Here is a 16,071-nt window from a genome sequence, read left to right as displayed (position 1 = left end):
TCAACACAGAAACCTGATGCAGCGCTTTCCATTTTACATATTCACTTTATGATCTGAGTAGCTTCGTGACATTAGAGTGGGATCACAAAAATAGCCTTGTAGTTCCAACCTCTGCCACAATAACCAAAGCTGAGAACACACTTATCACATCATCTTTAAAAAAAAAAAAAAAAAATCAAAGCAGATGTAACATTTGTATGTTACATGAACAATGAAATATGAAGGGTGAGGGCTACAACAAACTTCTCACTCAAAGCAATGAGGGAGCAGCAGAGCAACAAGAGTCATTGTTATAGCAACATTTAGGCAATGACTTAAATTATTTCATTGTAAAATGATGCTATGATAGTAAATGGATTATCTTTAGATTTGTAACAGGCAAAACAAGCAGAACTAGAACAACTCTCTTTATTAACTCTTGACAGTACATTTAATGTGGTAGATCATACACAAAGCATATCAAAGGAAATCTCAACTGATTCAGTACATAAAGTTGAAATAACTGCACTGGGAGGACTATTTATAAAGTGACAGGGACTCCAACCTTCTTTCCTCTGAGAGCTACTTTGACAAAATAAAAGTGTCCGAGATTTACTCATGTTCAGTAACATTTATTCACAGAGCAAATTGATACTCAACAAACGCATACTCCACCAGGAGTTTGTGAGCTGGTTGAGTATGTATTGGAAACACCTGGACTAAAGTCTGCTGTGATACTGAGAGATTCATCAACTCTGAGAAAAATGACCATATTTTTAATCCTCACTTTTCACAATAACTGTTTATGAAAACCAGGGTGTGGCTAATGTTTGGGAAAAGATAGTGATCATTGATCGTTTGAGCTCAGGCAACTAAACATCAGGTTAGGAATGCAGCTGTTATGTGTGTGTCTGTGACGGGAAAGAAACTCCGGTCTGATGCTGAAGACTCTGACGCACATGTTCATACCAGCCCGACTTCCACACCCTTAGTTTCCACCTTGCTACATTTAGGCCACATTACTTCCTGCATTGGAACAGAATAAGGTGAGAAATTGTCAGCTGGTCTTCCAGGGAGTGAAGGTGTAAGGTAAACATCCAATTGATGGCATTATGGGATATGTAGGATCAAGAGTTCTTGGAGCTTCATTATATTTCCAATTCTTTTTTTATTTTCAACTAAAAGTCTGGACATGACTACATCTTACACATCAGTTTTGACAATTCTCTTCCTGAGAGGTTCCTAACTTTATTCTAACACCAAATCACTGCGGTCCTTTAAAGCATATGTTAAGAGTAATCTAAAAATAATATTTGACCTAAGGTCACTATTCTAGTTTAATTATTGATCCATCTACCCATCCTTATGTGAGGGCATGAGTCGCAGTTGTTTGACTGAACATTTGACTCCCTGTTGCAACATTGACGCAGATTGAAGTCTGGCTGGCTCAGTTTACAAACCATCACACTCCCATGAACACCTGTCCGTGTTCCTCTACTCGCCTAAATAAAAACCGGACTAACCTTTGGCTTTGTTCTTACCTCCAAGGTGGTCTTGTAATGTGTTATCAGGCAACAATGGTCTGTCATCACACAGATATAGCAGAATAGTGATGAATGTACAGCATGGCAGATGGAGGGTGTGTACTGAATATTAAGCTGCTTCTAGCTTTTTGTAATGAGGTGTTGAAACATGAACAAGGCAATGACAGTATTTTTTTTTTTTTATTAATAAGACCTGCAGTTGTGGCTGCTAGGTATGCATACATGGGAATGGGGATAAAATCCATCAGTCTCAGCTGGTGACACTATTTGATGCCTATAGATGGACAACTTGTCCAGCTCACACTTAACCCTCCTGTTGTCCTCAGGTCAAAATGACCCGCAGCTGTGTTCAACCAAGTTCCATTTTATTTCTATATTTTTATATTTTTTGGGATCATTGGTCATCATTCTTTAAAGAAACCCTCACAGCCTCCTCGTCACCAATGATCCCAAAAAATATGAAAATAAAATAGAACTTGGTTGAACACAGCTGCAGGTCATTTTGACCCGAGGACAACAGGAGGGTTAAACTGTGCTGTTTGTTCTATTAATAAAGACGCAGAACAAGTGAATCCTGACACTCTGTGTTGATCTCTTCCTTCTGTTTCACTCCTAAACAACTTGATCCAAACTTTAACAAGTCGACCCTGGTTCAAATGTGAATGTGTGACACTGACCAAGCATGAGGCTAGTCACCTCTTTAAACGCTCACTGTCACTTCCACTAACAGGTGCTGCAGAAACCTTGTAAGATACCCAAATGTCTGAGCCCACGTGTGAACTTTTATTACCTCCTTTCCTCTTTGAATATTGTTGGCTGCTATGTTCACCAGTAAATGTCACTGTGTGGTGGGCCGAGAGTAGCAGTAGCACAGGCAAAGCTCTATTTTAGTGAGCGATTCACATTTAGCACCGACACTATAAATCTGATTGATTTTTTTCTCCATCGTCTCTCAGAAAGTCGATGGTGTCTCCCCCACACACACCTTTCTTCAGATTTGACCTGCGTCTCAAAGAGCTCTGGATTCAACTAGGTACAGATTTTCATACTTATATATATTTGGTATGATGTTTATGGTGATGCTAAATTCTGTGAATGATTTAATGTACTTTTAGTGTGTTAAAACAACTACTAACAGTTGATATTACTATCTCTACTTCAGAGTCGTGTCTTGACCTTTGTTGGTTGGCTGGGATATTGTTATTGATTAACATTGACAACAAGTTGAACATTGTCAACTTACATGCCTGTGGATTATCTGGTCATTCACCTTTTTTGTCACCTATGCAGAAAATCTCAGCAGTTATTTTAACACATGCACAGCCTAAGCTCTCTGAAACTTAACATATGACATAAATCAAGTGCCTTTAAATAATTGGGCTTAGAGTATTTTTGTGTTATTTGAATTTGAAATAACCAGTCATTATTTTTGCTATTTTAATTGGATTCTGCATGAATGAGAAGAACAATATATAAATAAAAATATATCTACATCTTTCTTTGATTACCTAAGAAAGTAGGCAAAATGCAACATGATGAATGCAAAATGTGAATAACGACAGAACAACTAACGTTTAACCTCCTTGGCATTGCACCACAGGGAGACATTTATGGGAGGGTATAATAAATAACTTTGTGAACCCAGCTTTAATGGGCCAATGAATGTTTGGACTGGGCGAAATACTTTGACAGAGAAAGTCAAAGAGATGATCAATCTACAGGATACAGCTCAACTGAACAGGTGTTAAAGGTGCAGAGAATTTATCATGTTGCATCAAGTACCTGATGATTCAAATTTCCAAGTTTCACATTTTAATTTTCTTTTACTTTTCCAATTCTATTGTGGGAATCAAAGACAATCATGGCTGATGCGTAAGTCTTGACATTACTGGCTTAATTTTGTATTCTTTAAAAAAACATACTGTATGTCATCTGTAAAACTATGAGTAAGTTATACGTTTTGTTTTATATCATTTCAGATATTATGCAATTTTTTCATTTTAAAGAATTTGACTTGTGTGTACAACTTTGTATAAGCCTACTCTTGTACAAAAAAGTAAATGTTAGATTTCAAAGTTGGGCAACAAGGTCATTTGTAAGGAAACAGCATACAGTGTGAACAGTATCCAATAACATCAGAAAAGGACGTTATGTGTGCTGAGAGTTGCAGTAAATATACAGTTTGTATGATCTTTGCATATGAAGTATGTTTAAATATCTTCTTAAAGTGTTTATCATTCTCATAGTCAGATCTTATCATGTAACATGATTAAGAATTCTGGTGTTTTTGTGGTCTAATTGGTCAAGAGAGGCTAACCAAATTCGAAAAAATGTCCCTTTCATCTACTTATTTGTTTTTCTCCCTCAGATTAGACTGCTGCCAGTCGCTACTCAGATGCTGCAGGCAGAGAGATGAAGGATAGAGAAGCTGCTCTGGCAGAGAGAGTCCCTCCTCTAAATCAGTCTGGTCTGTCTTCGCAAGAGTTGCAGGTTTTTCATTTAATTCTCCATCCATCCTATGTACCCACTTTATCCTGAACAGGGTCACGGGGGGGGGGGGGCTGGAGCCAGCTCACTTTGGGTGAAGTACACCCTGGACAGGTCGCCAGTCTATCACAGGGCCAACACATAGAGACAGACAGAAACAACAAAGCCCATTCTCACTTTCATTCACACCTAAGGGCAATTTGTAGAATCACCAATTAAGTTGAGATGCATATTTTTGGATGGTGGGAGGAAGCCGGAGTACCGGAAAGAACCCACGCAGGCACAGGGAGAACATGCATACTCCGCACAGAAAGATTAAGAAATATACAGTTTATATGAGCTCTGCATATGGATGCCCAGATTCAAACCCGAAACCTTTTCGCTGTGAGGCAACACTGCTAACCACTGCACCACTGTGCTGCCCAGTAACCATTCAATTGTGATATTTTTAAGAATATTTTTCTCTCACAATGCACAACCTCTTTCTATTTAAATTAATGTAATATTCCAATACCACAAGAGGGTGTCTTTTTGTTATATACAAGACCTACGCAAAGACTTGCACCACAAGATTGATGTTGTAGACATATTGGCCTAAAAGTTTACAAAAACAACCAGGAGGTGAGCTGCTCAACAAGGAATAGCTAGAAAAAGATGTATGAGCGGAAATGTTTTCAGGTTACTGCATCCAATGTCTTTATGAAGACAAGGTTAACCGGGAACAAACAAATGAATAAATACTGGTCTCCTGTGGCAGCACTGCGATCACTGCTGTTCTCCTTTAAACCTGCCGTGACTCATTTTCTGGCCTCAAGGGGGCGGCCCAGTATAATATAATAAAAAAAACAATAAGTCCAATATTCACTCTACTATAGTTCAGTTTTAAAGTTCAGTCTACAGTCACCTCCTGAGGGAAATATGTTTTGCTCTTTAGCTGCTAAATGTTTCACACTTTAGAGCTCTCTCATTAATAATGTTCTGAAAGGGTGCAACAGATTCAATTCATAATTTTCTGTAGGTTCAAAACTACAAGAGACAAGAGATTTGTCACATTTCTTTATATTGTCATGTGATATTGTAAAATTTCAGTTATAGCTGCTTTGAAAATACACTCGCTGACTTTGCCATAGCACCAAACAGTACCTGCAAACATTTTGGAACTCAACACGGTTCACAATTGTGTTTTACAACATCAACAGAAAGCTGGGAGCAAATTGGAAAATCTGCAATTTGTCTGTGAGCACAGGAAGTGCCACACTGAAACCCATGGCATTTTAAATATGAGTCAAACATCCCATTATTCAACATGCTTCAACCAAGATACGTCACTGCCATAAATTATCGACAGCTTTTTTTTTTAAAAGCCATATAATTATTGCACTGATATAATGAAACACACAATCTCTGACAGTGACATTTATATTCTATAACAATGTTAGCCCAATAATAAATTGGATCAATATATCAAAAATGGGGTGTGACACAATCATGAGGTTCACTGCCAACAAAACAGATAGTACTTCCTAATCACTGATTGACTGACTGAATAAAAATACAAATCTGCTTATATGTTAAAAAACATGTTGTGTAAAGTGGTCTTGTATTCCTAAATTTCTCTCACAACTGCAAACTTTAGAGGAATTTAAAATATCTATGAAGTACTGCAGACTGTAGACCATTATCAAAAGCAAAATCTGTGCAACTACTTAAAAAAAACAAATCTTAACTCAAGGCACTCTTACAAGCTTTTTCAAAACCTTTAATTACTTTTCTAATGATCTGAGTGAAGCTGCTGAGCAAAATCGCAAGATTTGTTTTCAGAAAAATTGAATAAAGTTTTTATTTTATTTAAATTACTCAAAAAATTCTAAGAATAATTACAAGTATTCAAATTTGTAAATCCCAATGTTCATAAATTAATTTTGAAGTGGACACGTGAACTTGTGAAGGAGGAATTTAAGAAACCTGCAAGCTTCCCTCTTCATTGTGTTTGTTAATACGTGAATAGCTGTGAGGCTAAAACACTGGCTGAATGACAACAACAATCCTTTCTATAAGATGATCCCCCGGACAGATTGAACACATGAATATGAAGATCACTGAGATTCAGAGTAAATTCAAGAAGCCTAACCTAAAGAGAGTGAAGATGTCAGCTGACGCCATGCTGAGCGTCCTGCTGGCCTCCAAACACAAAGAGTCCTTCGACTTCAAGCCCCACCTCAAAACAGTGAAGAGGGAGGAAGAAAAGGTAAAGAAAAGGAGTAACGGCTACTTTTATTCAAATTATCTGTTTTATCTGGGCTGTTTGTCCATGACATGTTCTGTTAGCAACAGAAGAACGAGGTTACTGACTGGCGTAAGAACTGTTTGCAGCAGTTCTCTTCTGCAGCCTTATGATGGCAGCATAATTATTTCCAATCATCACAAAGTTGTGAGCTACCTCAGTGTCTTATGTTGACTGTGGACAAATATTGTCACCATTGTTACTCCTAAATAAGCAACCACTAATGTGTAATCTATTGTGATAAAATGCCATGTAATTGGCCACGCATTCAAAATGCATTGGTTATTAAATATAAAAATTAAATAGTATGATGTCTTTGTTGAAGCTATTGCAGAGGCAGTATGTTATATTTATATTTGGTTTATGGACTCTGCAGCAGTAGTCTCTCATTAAAAAGACAACAATTCTGCCTTTGTTTTTCGCCATTGTGTAATCCAATAATCACTTTGGACTGTATATGGGACCAGCTGTAATTAAACACGTATAACATTCAGACTTCACCCTCTCCTCATAAGCAAGGAGACAGAGACACTAAGAAAGCATCAGAAGGTGGACAGTCCGAGTAAGAATTTTCACACCTCATCCATGTGGGATACGAGAGACGCTGTGCAAGAATGGCGAGGACAGGGGTCTATTTTAGTAAGCCACTCACATGAGCGCTGGAATCTATATATCTGCCCTCTTTCATCCCTTCTCGTCTCAGAAAAAGACGCCTGTGAGTATTTGTCACTTTCTGTGTAAGGTAAGGACTTTATTTTGAAATAATAGAGCATGAAGAGATGATAGAGCAAATCAAGGCTTTTTATAACAATATTCCTGGTAGAAATTGTGTCTCAACTGCATTCATAAGTATTGAAAAAAAGCAGGGCTGAAAATGTTCCTTTAAAACAGTACTTATGTTACGCTCCTTACATGCGAGTCAAGAAGGAGATTCTTTTTTCCAGGTTTGAGATCTGCTGGTTTCCTCTGATCTTCAACAGACGTCCAAGTTGAAGCTATGAACACAACAGTGTAGATTTGATTAATGTTTTTTACTTTTACAAGACCGGACCTCCTTTATGTGTGACTGTTTTACTTGTCAGATAATTATATTTTTTTGGCTTTGTTTTAGAAAGTATTGTTTTAGTCACAGTCTTGACCTTTCAACAATGTCATACATTGTGTGTGTCCTCTGCTATGTTTCTACTGTACAACCAACGGCATACTATTAGCTTTCAAAACAAATCTGATGAAAACGGATGGTTAGTTTTGTTTCTTTTGTTTTATCCTGTTCACAGTAAATGAGCTGAGATTGGTGCACATTTTCTTTTTCTTTCGTTTGTTCTATTTACAGATTTAAGAAGGACAACACAGAACTGAAACCATGTCTGAAGCGTAAGTACTCATGAAGTTTCATCACACCAAAATTCACATTCAATATGTGAGATTCAATAACGTAACACAATGCATCTTTTCTCTATCTTCTTGCATTATGGACACTTCCTTCCTAAATGGATAGGCCTCGGGTGAGTTGAAAGTTTAAATTTTGATGTCTGCCATGGGACTTAAAACTAGGCACTCTGGCAGTTTTCTTGGAGGTTTCCAGCACTTTAACTCTGCTCATATATCTTGATTTTTTTTATGGAACTGACTGACTTCATAATCCAAATAGCAGAATTATATGTGCCACGAATTTCAAATTTTCAAGACAGAGGATTTAAAAACTTGAAATAGTATCAGAATAAACTATGATAATATGATATGATAAAAAAAACAACAACAACATGGCTTTGAGTTTGTTCAGTTAAATGTTAGTAAGGCAAAAAGGTTTGCCAGTGTTTAGACTGCATCTGTCACTTTATTCAACACGAAATAAAAGCCTACAGAATCGAACTAACATTACTGAATTTGTTGCATAGTCTTATATATTTGAAATGATTTGGCAGAAATCTAAGTGACATGTACTCTGTCATCTTTTTCAGAAAGCAAAGCCAAAAATTTCTGCATCTCGCAGACTCTTCTTGAAGGTATTTTATGTCTCACAGTGTGATGGTAATGCCGCAAAAACCTTGCACAGGAATCTATTTTTCTTTAGTTTGCTGTAAGCTACACATTATGTGCTTGACTGGGGTATAATTCTGTGTGTGTGCCAGACCAAACTCATAAAGAAGGCCATGGCGATGCTGGAGAGTGAAAAGCAATTGAGAAAAGATGAACGAGAGAGGACCCTTGCTGAGAAAGTGCCAGGGCTCAAAATGTCTGGCCTGTCATTGCAGGACCTACAGGTACATTTATCACGAAAGTATTTTAAGTTACAAAAGCAGGTTTTTGGTTGTGGCAGACAAATAAACAAAGTCAACATAAAAATCACATAACTGTCTAAACACCCAAACGCCACTTTTTCCCACCTACTTCGTGTCATATCTGGTCGCAGCAACTAGTTTTGGTTTATTTACAGAGGTTTTTCGAGATCTGTCACTGAAACTTCTGCTGCATAATCAAGGTGACTGCAATTTAGCTCGCTGTGCTCAAAGCATTGACTTCAAGAGCAAACTTCAATAGCAATGTCTCTTTCCAACAACAATGTCGCAGTTTGTCAGAAATTACTGATTATGCGCAGGTTTTAAGGGACCTTTAAAAAAATGCTTCCAATAAAATCTATTCACAGTAAAGCCCTTCAATCAACATGTGAATAATACAAATAAAACATGCCACATGTATTTTTATAGATTAATATTTCTGTATATTTTATAAACAAATATCTGCACATACACGTTTCACTGTCTCCTAATATTGTTTCTCGCCATGTCAGAGTTTCTATGAAATGACCGCGACCAGTTACAGTTCACATTTCAAGGAGTCTTATATTTTAAAGGTTTCTGTCCACAGACTCTTTGCAAAGAGCTACACCAGAAAATTGATGTGGTTGATGAAGACCGCTATGATATTGCTGCTAAAGTGACAAAAAATGACCGGGAGGTAAGTCATATTTGAAAATTACCATCTGAGCTCTATCCTTTTTTATTTTAAGCAGCTTTATGGGACACAAATGCACCCAACATTCATTGGTAATTTAAAATTGGAAGGTAATGTTAAGGATGGGTTTGTTATTTGTGTTGGAAAAAGATACAGGACCTGTCTCAAAAGATCTTCGAGCTGAAAGGCAAGATGAAGAGACCGGCCCTGAGGAGGGTGAGGGTGTCAGCTGACGCCATGCTGGGAGCTCTGCTGGGCTGTAAGGTCAAAGAATCTGTGGACTTCAAGGCCAACCTCAAGACTGTGAAGAAAGAGGAAGAGAAGGTAAGAGCAGCAGGTGTATTAACATATCACTGTGAGTGGTGTCAGTTCAATTTAATTCACTCTTACTTGGGAGTCACCAGTACGAGCAAGTATAGGGAACACTTTTACGACAAATGATGTAAATTTCTGGCATGTTAACTAAAACAAGTTCAGATTCTGCCTAAAATTAAACCGTGTTAAACCTGAACTGGTGAAATCCTCCTCAGGACACAGTTCAATAGCGTGTGGGTCACTAATATTTAGTGACGCAAATTAATTCTTATACCAATTTGATGTTAAGAAGTACTGTATGTATCCCCATCTTCCCCCAGCCCAAAATGATCTCAAGTACTTGTGTTTTAGTCGCAGTAAACTGATTCAAATGTTCTGTGCTATCCCCCCACAGAAAGAGGAAGTGACTGACTGGCGTAAGAACGTGGATGCCATGTCTGGTATGGAGGGCAGGAAGAAGCTTTTTGATGCTGGGCAGTAGATGTGAAGTGAATATCTCTGTGAAGATGTTTGCTGCTCTAAATCAGATGGAACCAGTGAATCATGTTCACTTTACAATGAGAGGGAAATGAAGACCAGTTTAAGTGCAAATTCCAGCACAGTTTATGTTTCAAGTGTTTGTATAACTGGCAAGCGTGAACATAGGATAATACTCTATGAATACATATTGTTTATTTGCATCATGCATTATAAAAACATATGTATTTATGATATTAGAGCACTTCATCGCTCTTGTAGATTGTAGCATTTTACATATGCATGAATATACAGCACCACTGTTGGTTGTCAATGTCATTTCAGCAATATTGCCTTGATTTCTGATGTCTTTTATATACAAGAAGTCACTCAGTACTCACAGGAAACGCAGATGGCCTTATAGCAATGAATCCTTATCGCCATCATATGTACTTTGCCCATATTGACTTAAAAAGCGTATCCTCCTTTGTTAGTGTGGATTGATAAAGAGAATGAATACACATTCCAGGGGCAGCTACTGTAGAGGTCAGCTGTTCATGGAGTCACTTCTAGAGGTGAGCATCCTTAAAAATGAATGTGGTATTAAACTTAGACATTATGAGCAAAGCAGTGTTATGATTTGTGTATCAAATAATAAAATGCAGCTATTCCACATTGTTCAGAATACTTTAGCTCTCCTTACAGCACTGAAGTACATCTGATGTATATCATCATGAATGTGAGTTTGCTATACCGTCTCTGGCGTCAGGCTTCAAATAAGAAATATTTTCACTATCAATTAAATTATCGATTATTATCCCAATCAACAGATTAGTTGCTTGATGTTTAAAATGTTAGAAAATGGGGAAAAACGTCAACCAATGCAGTTTAAATTGTTCGAATTTTGTACTGATCAACAGTTACATAACAATATCGGATATTTTAAAATTTAACTTGTCAAGTAGTTATCGTGTAATCTAAAGCAGACACATGATACCTGGTTTTATCCATAAACAATTTCTCAGTTGCCTACGTTTCACATAAAATGCACACATGTGCTGCTGTTTGATGGGAGTTCAAGCATAGTGGCCTCCATGAGGGGAGAAAGTTGTTCAGAAATGACCTCTCTTGCCATTTGGGGTTAAGCTGTTCCCCTCAGGCTGAACAATTACACTTTGGGGTTGAGACTTGATATTTGGTCAAGGTTTGGTTATGTTAAATCTGAAGAGAATAAATGTAAAAAAAAAAAAAAAAAAAATCTGTATGTTGTTTTTGACTGATAAAGTGTGTACATGTGAAAAGACGCAGCAATGATGAAAGCAGGTTTTCAACAACATAAAGAGCACAACCCCTGTAATCCATACTGTACCCTACCAACATATATATATATATATATATATATATATATATATATATATATATATATATATATATATATATATATATATATTTAAACTGTTAAAAAGTCAACAGTAGTTAAACGATACTTTTTGCTGTTTAGAAATTTCACCATAGTCATGATTTTGTCATTTTTCTCCACACCTGAATTGTTTCAGTGTCCTCTCTCAGCGTTACTTCTCTAACAAACAGCATGAAGCCCACAGTTCAAAAAGTCATCGGTCTGGTCGACACTTCCTGTTCCGCTCCTCCTCCTCCTCCTCCTCCCTCCACGGTGTGTGAGCGTGTTTGACCGCTACTTCTACTCCTAATATGGGCATAACACTCGCCAAAGGTACCGCCCATAATGTGATATCAAGCACTCGGATTGGGAGTCCGGAATGTCAATCATTACCGTTGCGGGGGAAGAGTGGACGTTGCTGTGTGCGTGCGCCTGCAGATTCCTGTCAACATTGAAGCAGCTCCATTTGGGCCGGATTCAAAAGCCCATACGGGGGTAAGGCGATATTTTCACTACATCCTAGTCATTTCCGGAAGAGGTTGTCATGTGTCTTTTAATTCTTTCTTTTCGTCCTATCTTTATCTCGGTCTGAGTGGCCGTTAAAGGCACCGTCCGGTCACGTTCACCCATCCTCACAGGTTAGCTAAGGAGCTTTCCAGCAGCATCCAATAAAATATGTGCACATGGTGGTTAAAGTATTCTCACCTGTTATTTTGTGTCGAGCCTATTAATAAGGATAGTTTATCTAACAGCCTCCAGCCGGTCCCTTTTTTAAGATAACCCCTTAACCTTTTGCTGGGACTGCCTCCAACAAGTCCCTGCTCCTGGTTTCACTCTGTGACCAAGTGAAGCTGCACACACTGTAAACTGGAGATTGCTGGTAGTCTGTTTACATTTTTGTAATATTTTCCACTTCCTCTATCATCATCATCATCATCATCATCATCACACTTTTATGTCACTTTCTGTTGAATATGTACAGGTTTCTGCTGCGAAGTGCTTCAGATGTCCAAGTACAAACTCTTTCTGCTGAGGCATGGCGAGGGCACCTGGAACAAAGAGAACCGGTTCTGCAGTTGGGTCGACAAGAAGCTGAGCGAGGACGGGGTGGAGGAAGCTCGGGCGTGCGGCAGGCTTCTGAGGGAGCGGGACGACAAGTTTGACTTGGTGTTCACCTCCATACTCAGCCGCTCCATCCAGACCGCATGGCTGGTGCTGGAGGCTATGGGTCAGGAGTGGGTCCCCGTCATCAAGTCCTGGAGGCTCAATGAACGCCACTACGGTTCCCTGATTGGACTCAACAGGGCAGAGATGGCTCTACAACATGGAGAGGAAAAAGTGAAGTTGTGGAGAAGGAGCTATGACATCACTCCACCCCCGATTAACGAGTCCCACCCTTACTACTTGGAAGTCTACAATGACCGCAGGTACACCATGTGTGACGTGCCGGTGGAGAACCTTCCCCGAGCTGAGAGCCTGAAGGAGGTGCTTGACAGGCTGCTGCCATACTGGGACAGCACGGTGGTCCCAGAGATAAGGAAAGGCAGGACTGTGCTCATTTCTGCTCATGGAAACAGCTGCAGGGCCCTGCTGAAGCACCTGGAAGGTACGACACCGAACTGACCCAGGCTGTTATAAACGGTGCTCTCTGAGCTTTTGTCTTTGTGGGCTGAATGCATTCAGTTGAAATCAGCAGCTGCCCCCTCTACAGGCTACCGTTTCTAGTCATCAGTGTCATTGAATTGGGAGGGGCATATTTCAGTTCCAGAAATGGAAGGCTGAACTTATGCAAAAAGGCCAGAGAGTTTATGTTACATTTGGCTGCGGCCATGAAATCCATGCTGACCTTTTATCACACTCGTAAGCTTTGGGGGCTCCATGTGCCACAGACCACTCAGCAGCTTAACACATATTGACTGTTACTGTAGATAATAATGTGAAGCACAGGATACATACAGGCTGGAAGAAACTGATATTTCTAATAAGAAACTCATTAATGTCGTTACGTTGCACTTATTCAAAATGAAAGATTCTGGTTGTGGAGAGACTGCATAGCATGATTTTAATATTACAATTTCTTCCAACAGGTATATCGGATGCGGATATTGCCAGTGTGACTTTACCCACTGGGGTACCCGTGCTGCTTGAGCTGGATGAAAACCTCAGGCCCTTGAAACCTCGACAGCTGCTGGGAGACCAGGCAAAGATTGAGGCAGCCATTAAAAAGGTGGAGGACCAGGGAAAAGCCAAACCATCAACTTGAACACATTTAAACTGTCTGCAAGACTTAACATTAGCTCTGCTCCTGTTGGCTGTGTGCACTTTAAAAAAAACCATTTTTTTTTATCAGGTATGGTGAAGGCCCAACTCTTCAGCAGACTGAAATAGCCAATTATCTAACAGTAGACAATAACAAGAACAGATTGTTGTTAGTTAGATTTAAAGAATAGGTTAGCATCTTGCACTCAAGTTATTGTATGTGTGATAGTGGGCCTGACCTGGATGTGTGTGTCAGGTCAGACCGGTTCCACTGGGGAAGATAAAAAAAAAGTTGTACTGAAAATGTGTCGGCACTGTGCTGAATTATTTTGTGTAACACAAGGAAGCCTTTGGTCTATACCTTATTTCTAAATGAATCAACCTTGGCTTCTGCCTGTGTGGTAACTATTTATTTATTTGCTCAGTGACTCTGCCTTGCAGATTTGTGGTAATGTGAAGCTGAATAATCTTGAAACGTGTATCCTTTCTGTCCAAAGTGTGCTTTTCTGTTACATTGTTCAGCTTTAGGAATATTCCCTTCGATTTTAAACATGTGCCTTTAGTGTTATTTCAGTTACTTAAGAAAAAAAAGAAGCTTTTTATAAGTAGAGGATCAAACAAGTCTATATTTTAGAGTAAAAGCACTCCGTTACCAAACAAACATTACCTCGTACAATTTGATAGCCAGGCTGTTCATTCCAACAATTGGGTAAATTGAGTCACAGAATTGCTGTAAATATGTGAAGCCACGAAAATATCATGCATATGAGTCACTCATACTTTAAAATGGCCTACTCAGTAAGTGAGACAGCTGAATCTGTTTTTCTGTGAGGGTTTTACAGTATATTAACATTAAGTGTACATTAAAACACTGTGGCTTACAACCATGAATACATTGGTATGATAACTGGTTGATGCTTTGCACTTTTGGGGGAATTTTATGAGGATTTCTTTGAAACATATCCCCTTATTAATTAAATCCAACAAATGTGAATGGTACTTGCCATTATTTTATGTATATATATTTACATATATATATATGCATTTAAGTGTCAAATATAAGCACTATTTTGTTCATTGATTTTTTTTTTTTTTAGTTCTAAATTATTCTCAAACATGCCTGATGGTGCTTATTTAATGTCAAAAACATGGAGGAAAATGTTACAAACGGTCTCCAAGTTATGTTTAATAGCAGATCTTGACATGCTTTTCTGTTTGTTGAACACGCTACTAAACTATGTTTTATGTTGTTGTATGACGTCTGTTGTGTGTAGATGTGAAGCACAGTATGTTGTTTGTCTGCCACTGTTATTTTGTACACTGATTTGTTAGGTCAACAGGTGAAAGGGACAAATTAAGAAGATGCATTTGCAGACATTAAAGGGTAGATAACACTGATATGTTTATAATTTCATGTATGATTAATTAATGTATTCCCTGCTGTTCTCACCTTTGGATTTGCATGACAAAATAACCGCCGCAAACTAAAAACACACCTCTTCCGACTTTACCTTGAATAGGAGAACTTTAGTAACGCTTAAAATGGCACTTACTTATAGAACTTTGTAGTTTGGCTTTCTTGAAGAAATTGTATTTTCTTGATTCTTGTTGTTCTGGGTTTTGTACCCTCATGGTTGAAATGCACTTATTGTAAGTCGCTTTGGATAAAAGCGTCAGCTAAATGAAATGTAATGTAATGTAAAATAAAAGGGAATTCAGACTTTCCTAAACAATGATCATTCTTTCTGTTATGGTTCATTTTAAGCTTTGTTTTATCAGATAGTTCATCATCTGACATCAGGAAGGCGTCTCGGATGTCACAGTGATTAACAGTCAGCTGTAAATCATCTGATGGAGCAATAGGAACAAATCAGAAAAACAATAATGCTTGTTTGGGAAGTGCCGACATTCCTGCCATTTGGATTCTGGTCGCCTTGAACCCACTGGAAACAAACAACTGAGTCTATTTGGCTACCGCAGATGGGTCCAGAGGAGTGGCTGCTCATTTCTCAACCATTTCTGTCATTTGGCCAAACCAGTGGGGCTGAGCAGGGAGAAACCCTCTAATTGGATGGAAATACTTTTAAATGGACACAGTGATCAACATGATGGGTCTTTTTCCTTTCTATGTGGCAGCAACGATACCTTATATCTTGGTTGATAAGATACTGTAGGGAGCACAGTATTTACATTCATGTACACCTGTTGTTTTACTTTGCTGAACAAATCTGCTTTCACACCAGCAGTGGAATGAGTGCAACAGCACTTTACCAGTCAGAACATAGACTCTGATTTATGTGTACTTTTAAAGTGCTTATGCTTATAGGACTAACATCGGATTGATATTATTAAAAGTTAATTAAAAACTGTATATAAACTGGAGAAATCATTTG

General features: G+C 38.4%; 2 protein-coding genes across 4 annotated transcripts; both read left to right on the top strand.

Moving 5' to 3' along the window:
• The first annotated feature begins 8,240 nt into the window (after nt 1-8,240).
• LOC138206450 (troponin I, slow skeletal muscle-like) lies at nt 8,241-11,278 on the top strand. The gene is made up of 5 exons (XM_069163172.1): nt 8,241-8,300; nt 8,427-8,558; nt 9,163-9,252; nt 9,400-9,573; nt 9,959-11,278. Exons 2-5 carry the CDS (start codon nt 8,448-8,450, stop codon nt 10,043-10,045), a joined length of 462 nt encoding a protein of 153 aa, XP_069019273.1. The 5' UTR covers nt 8,241-8,300; nt 8,427-8,447; the 3' UTR covers nt 10,046-11,278.
• Nucleotides 11,279-11,808: 530 nt separating this feature from the next.
• bpgm (2,3-bisphosphoglycerate mutase) lies at nt 11,809-15,414 on the top strand. Of its 3 annotated transcripts, none has more exons than XM_069163100.1 (3): nt 11,809-11,914; nt 12,402-13,025; nt 13,507-15,414. In XM_069163100.1, exons 2-3 carry the CDS (start codon nt 12,425-12,427, stop codon nt 13,680-13,682), a joined length of 777 nt encoding a protein of 258 aa, XP_069019201.1. In that variant the 5' UTR covers nt 11,809-11,914; nt 12,402-12,424; the 3' UTR covers nt 13,683-15,414. The 3 variants fall into 3 exon arrangements, with proteins under 3 accessions (XP_069019201.1, XP_069019203.1, XP_069019202.1); XM_069163102.1 differs by lacking the exon at nt 11,809-11,914 and adding an exon at nt 12,115-12,295; XM_069163101.1 differs by lacking the exon at nt 11,809-11,914 and adding an exon at nt 12,116-12,299.
• The last annotated feature ends 657 nt before the right edge of the window (nt 15,415-16,071 follow it).

The sequence above is a fragment of the Embiotoca jacksoni genome, unplaced genomic scaffold (assembly GCF_022577435.1).
Source record: "Embiotoca jacksoni isolate LCO1_2020_lvr unplaced genomic scaffold, fEmbJac1.0.p SCAF_3, whole genome shotgun sequence".
NCBI classification, from domain to species: domain Eukaryota; kingdom Metazoa; phylum Chordata; class Actinopteri; family Embiotocidae; genus Embiotoca; species Embiotoca jacksoni.
Note: the sequence above shows the minus strand (reverse complement) of the source record. Positions and strands in the feature narration are given on the sequence as shown.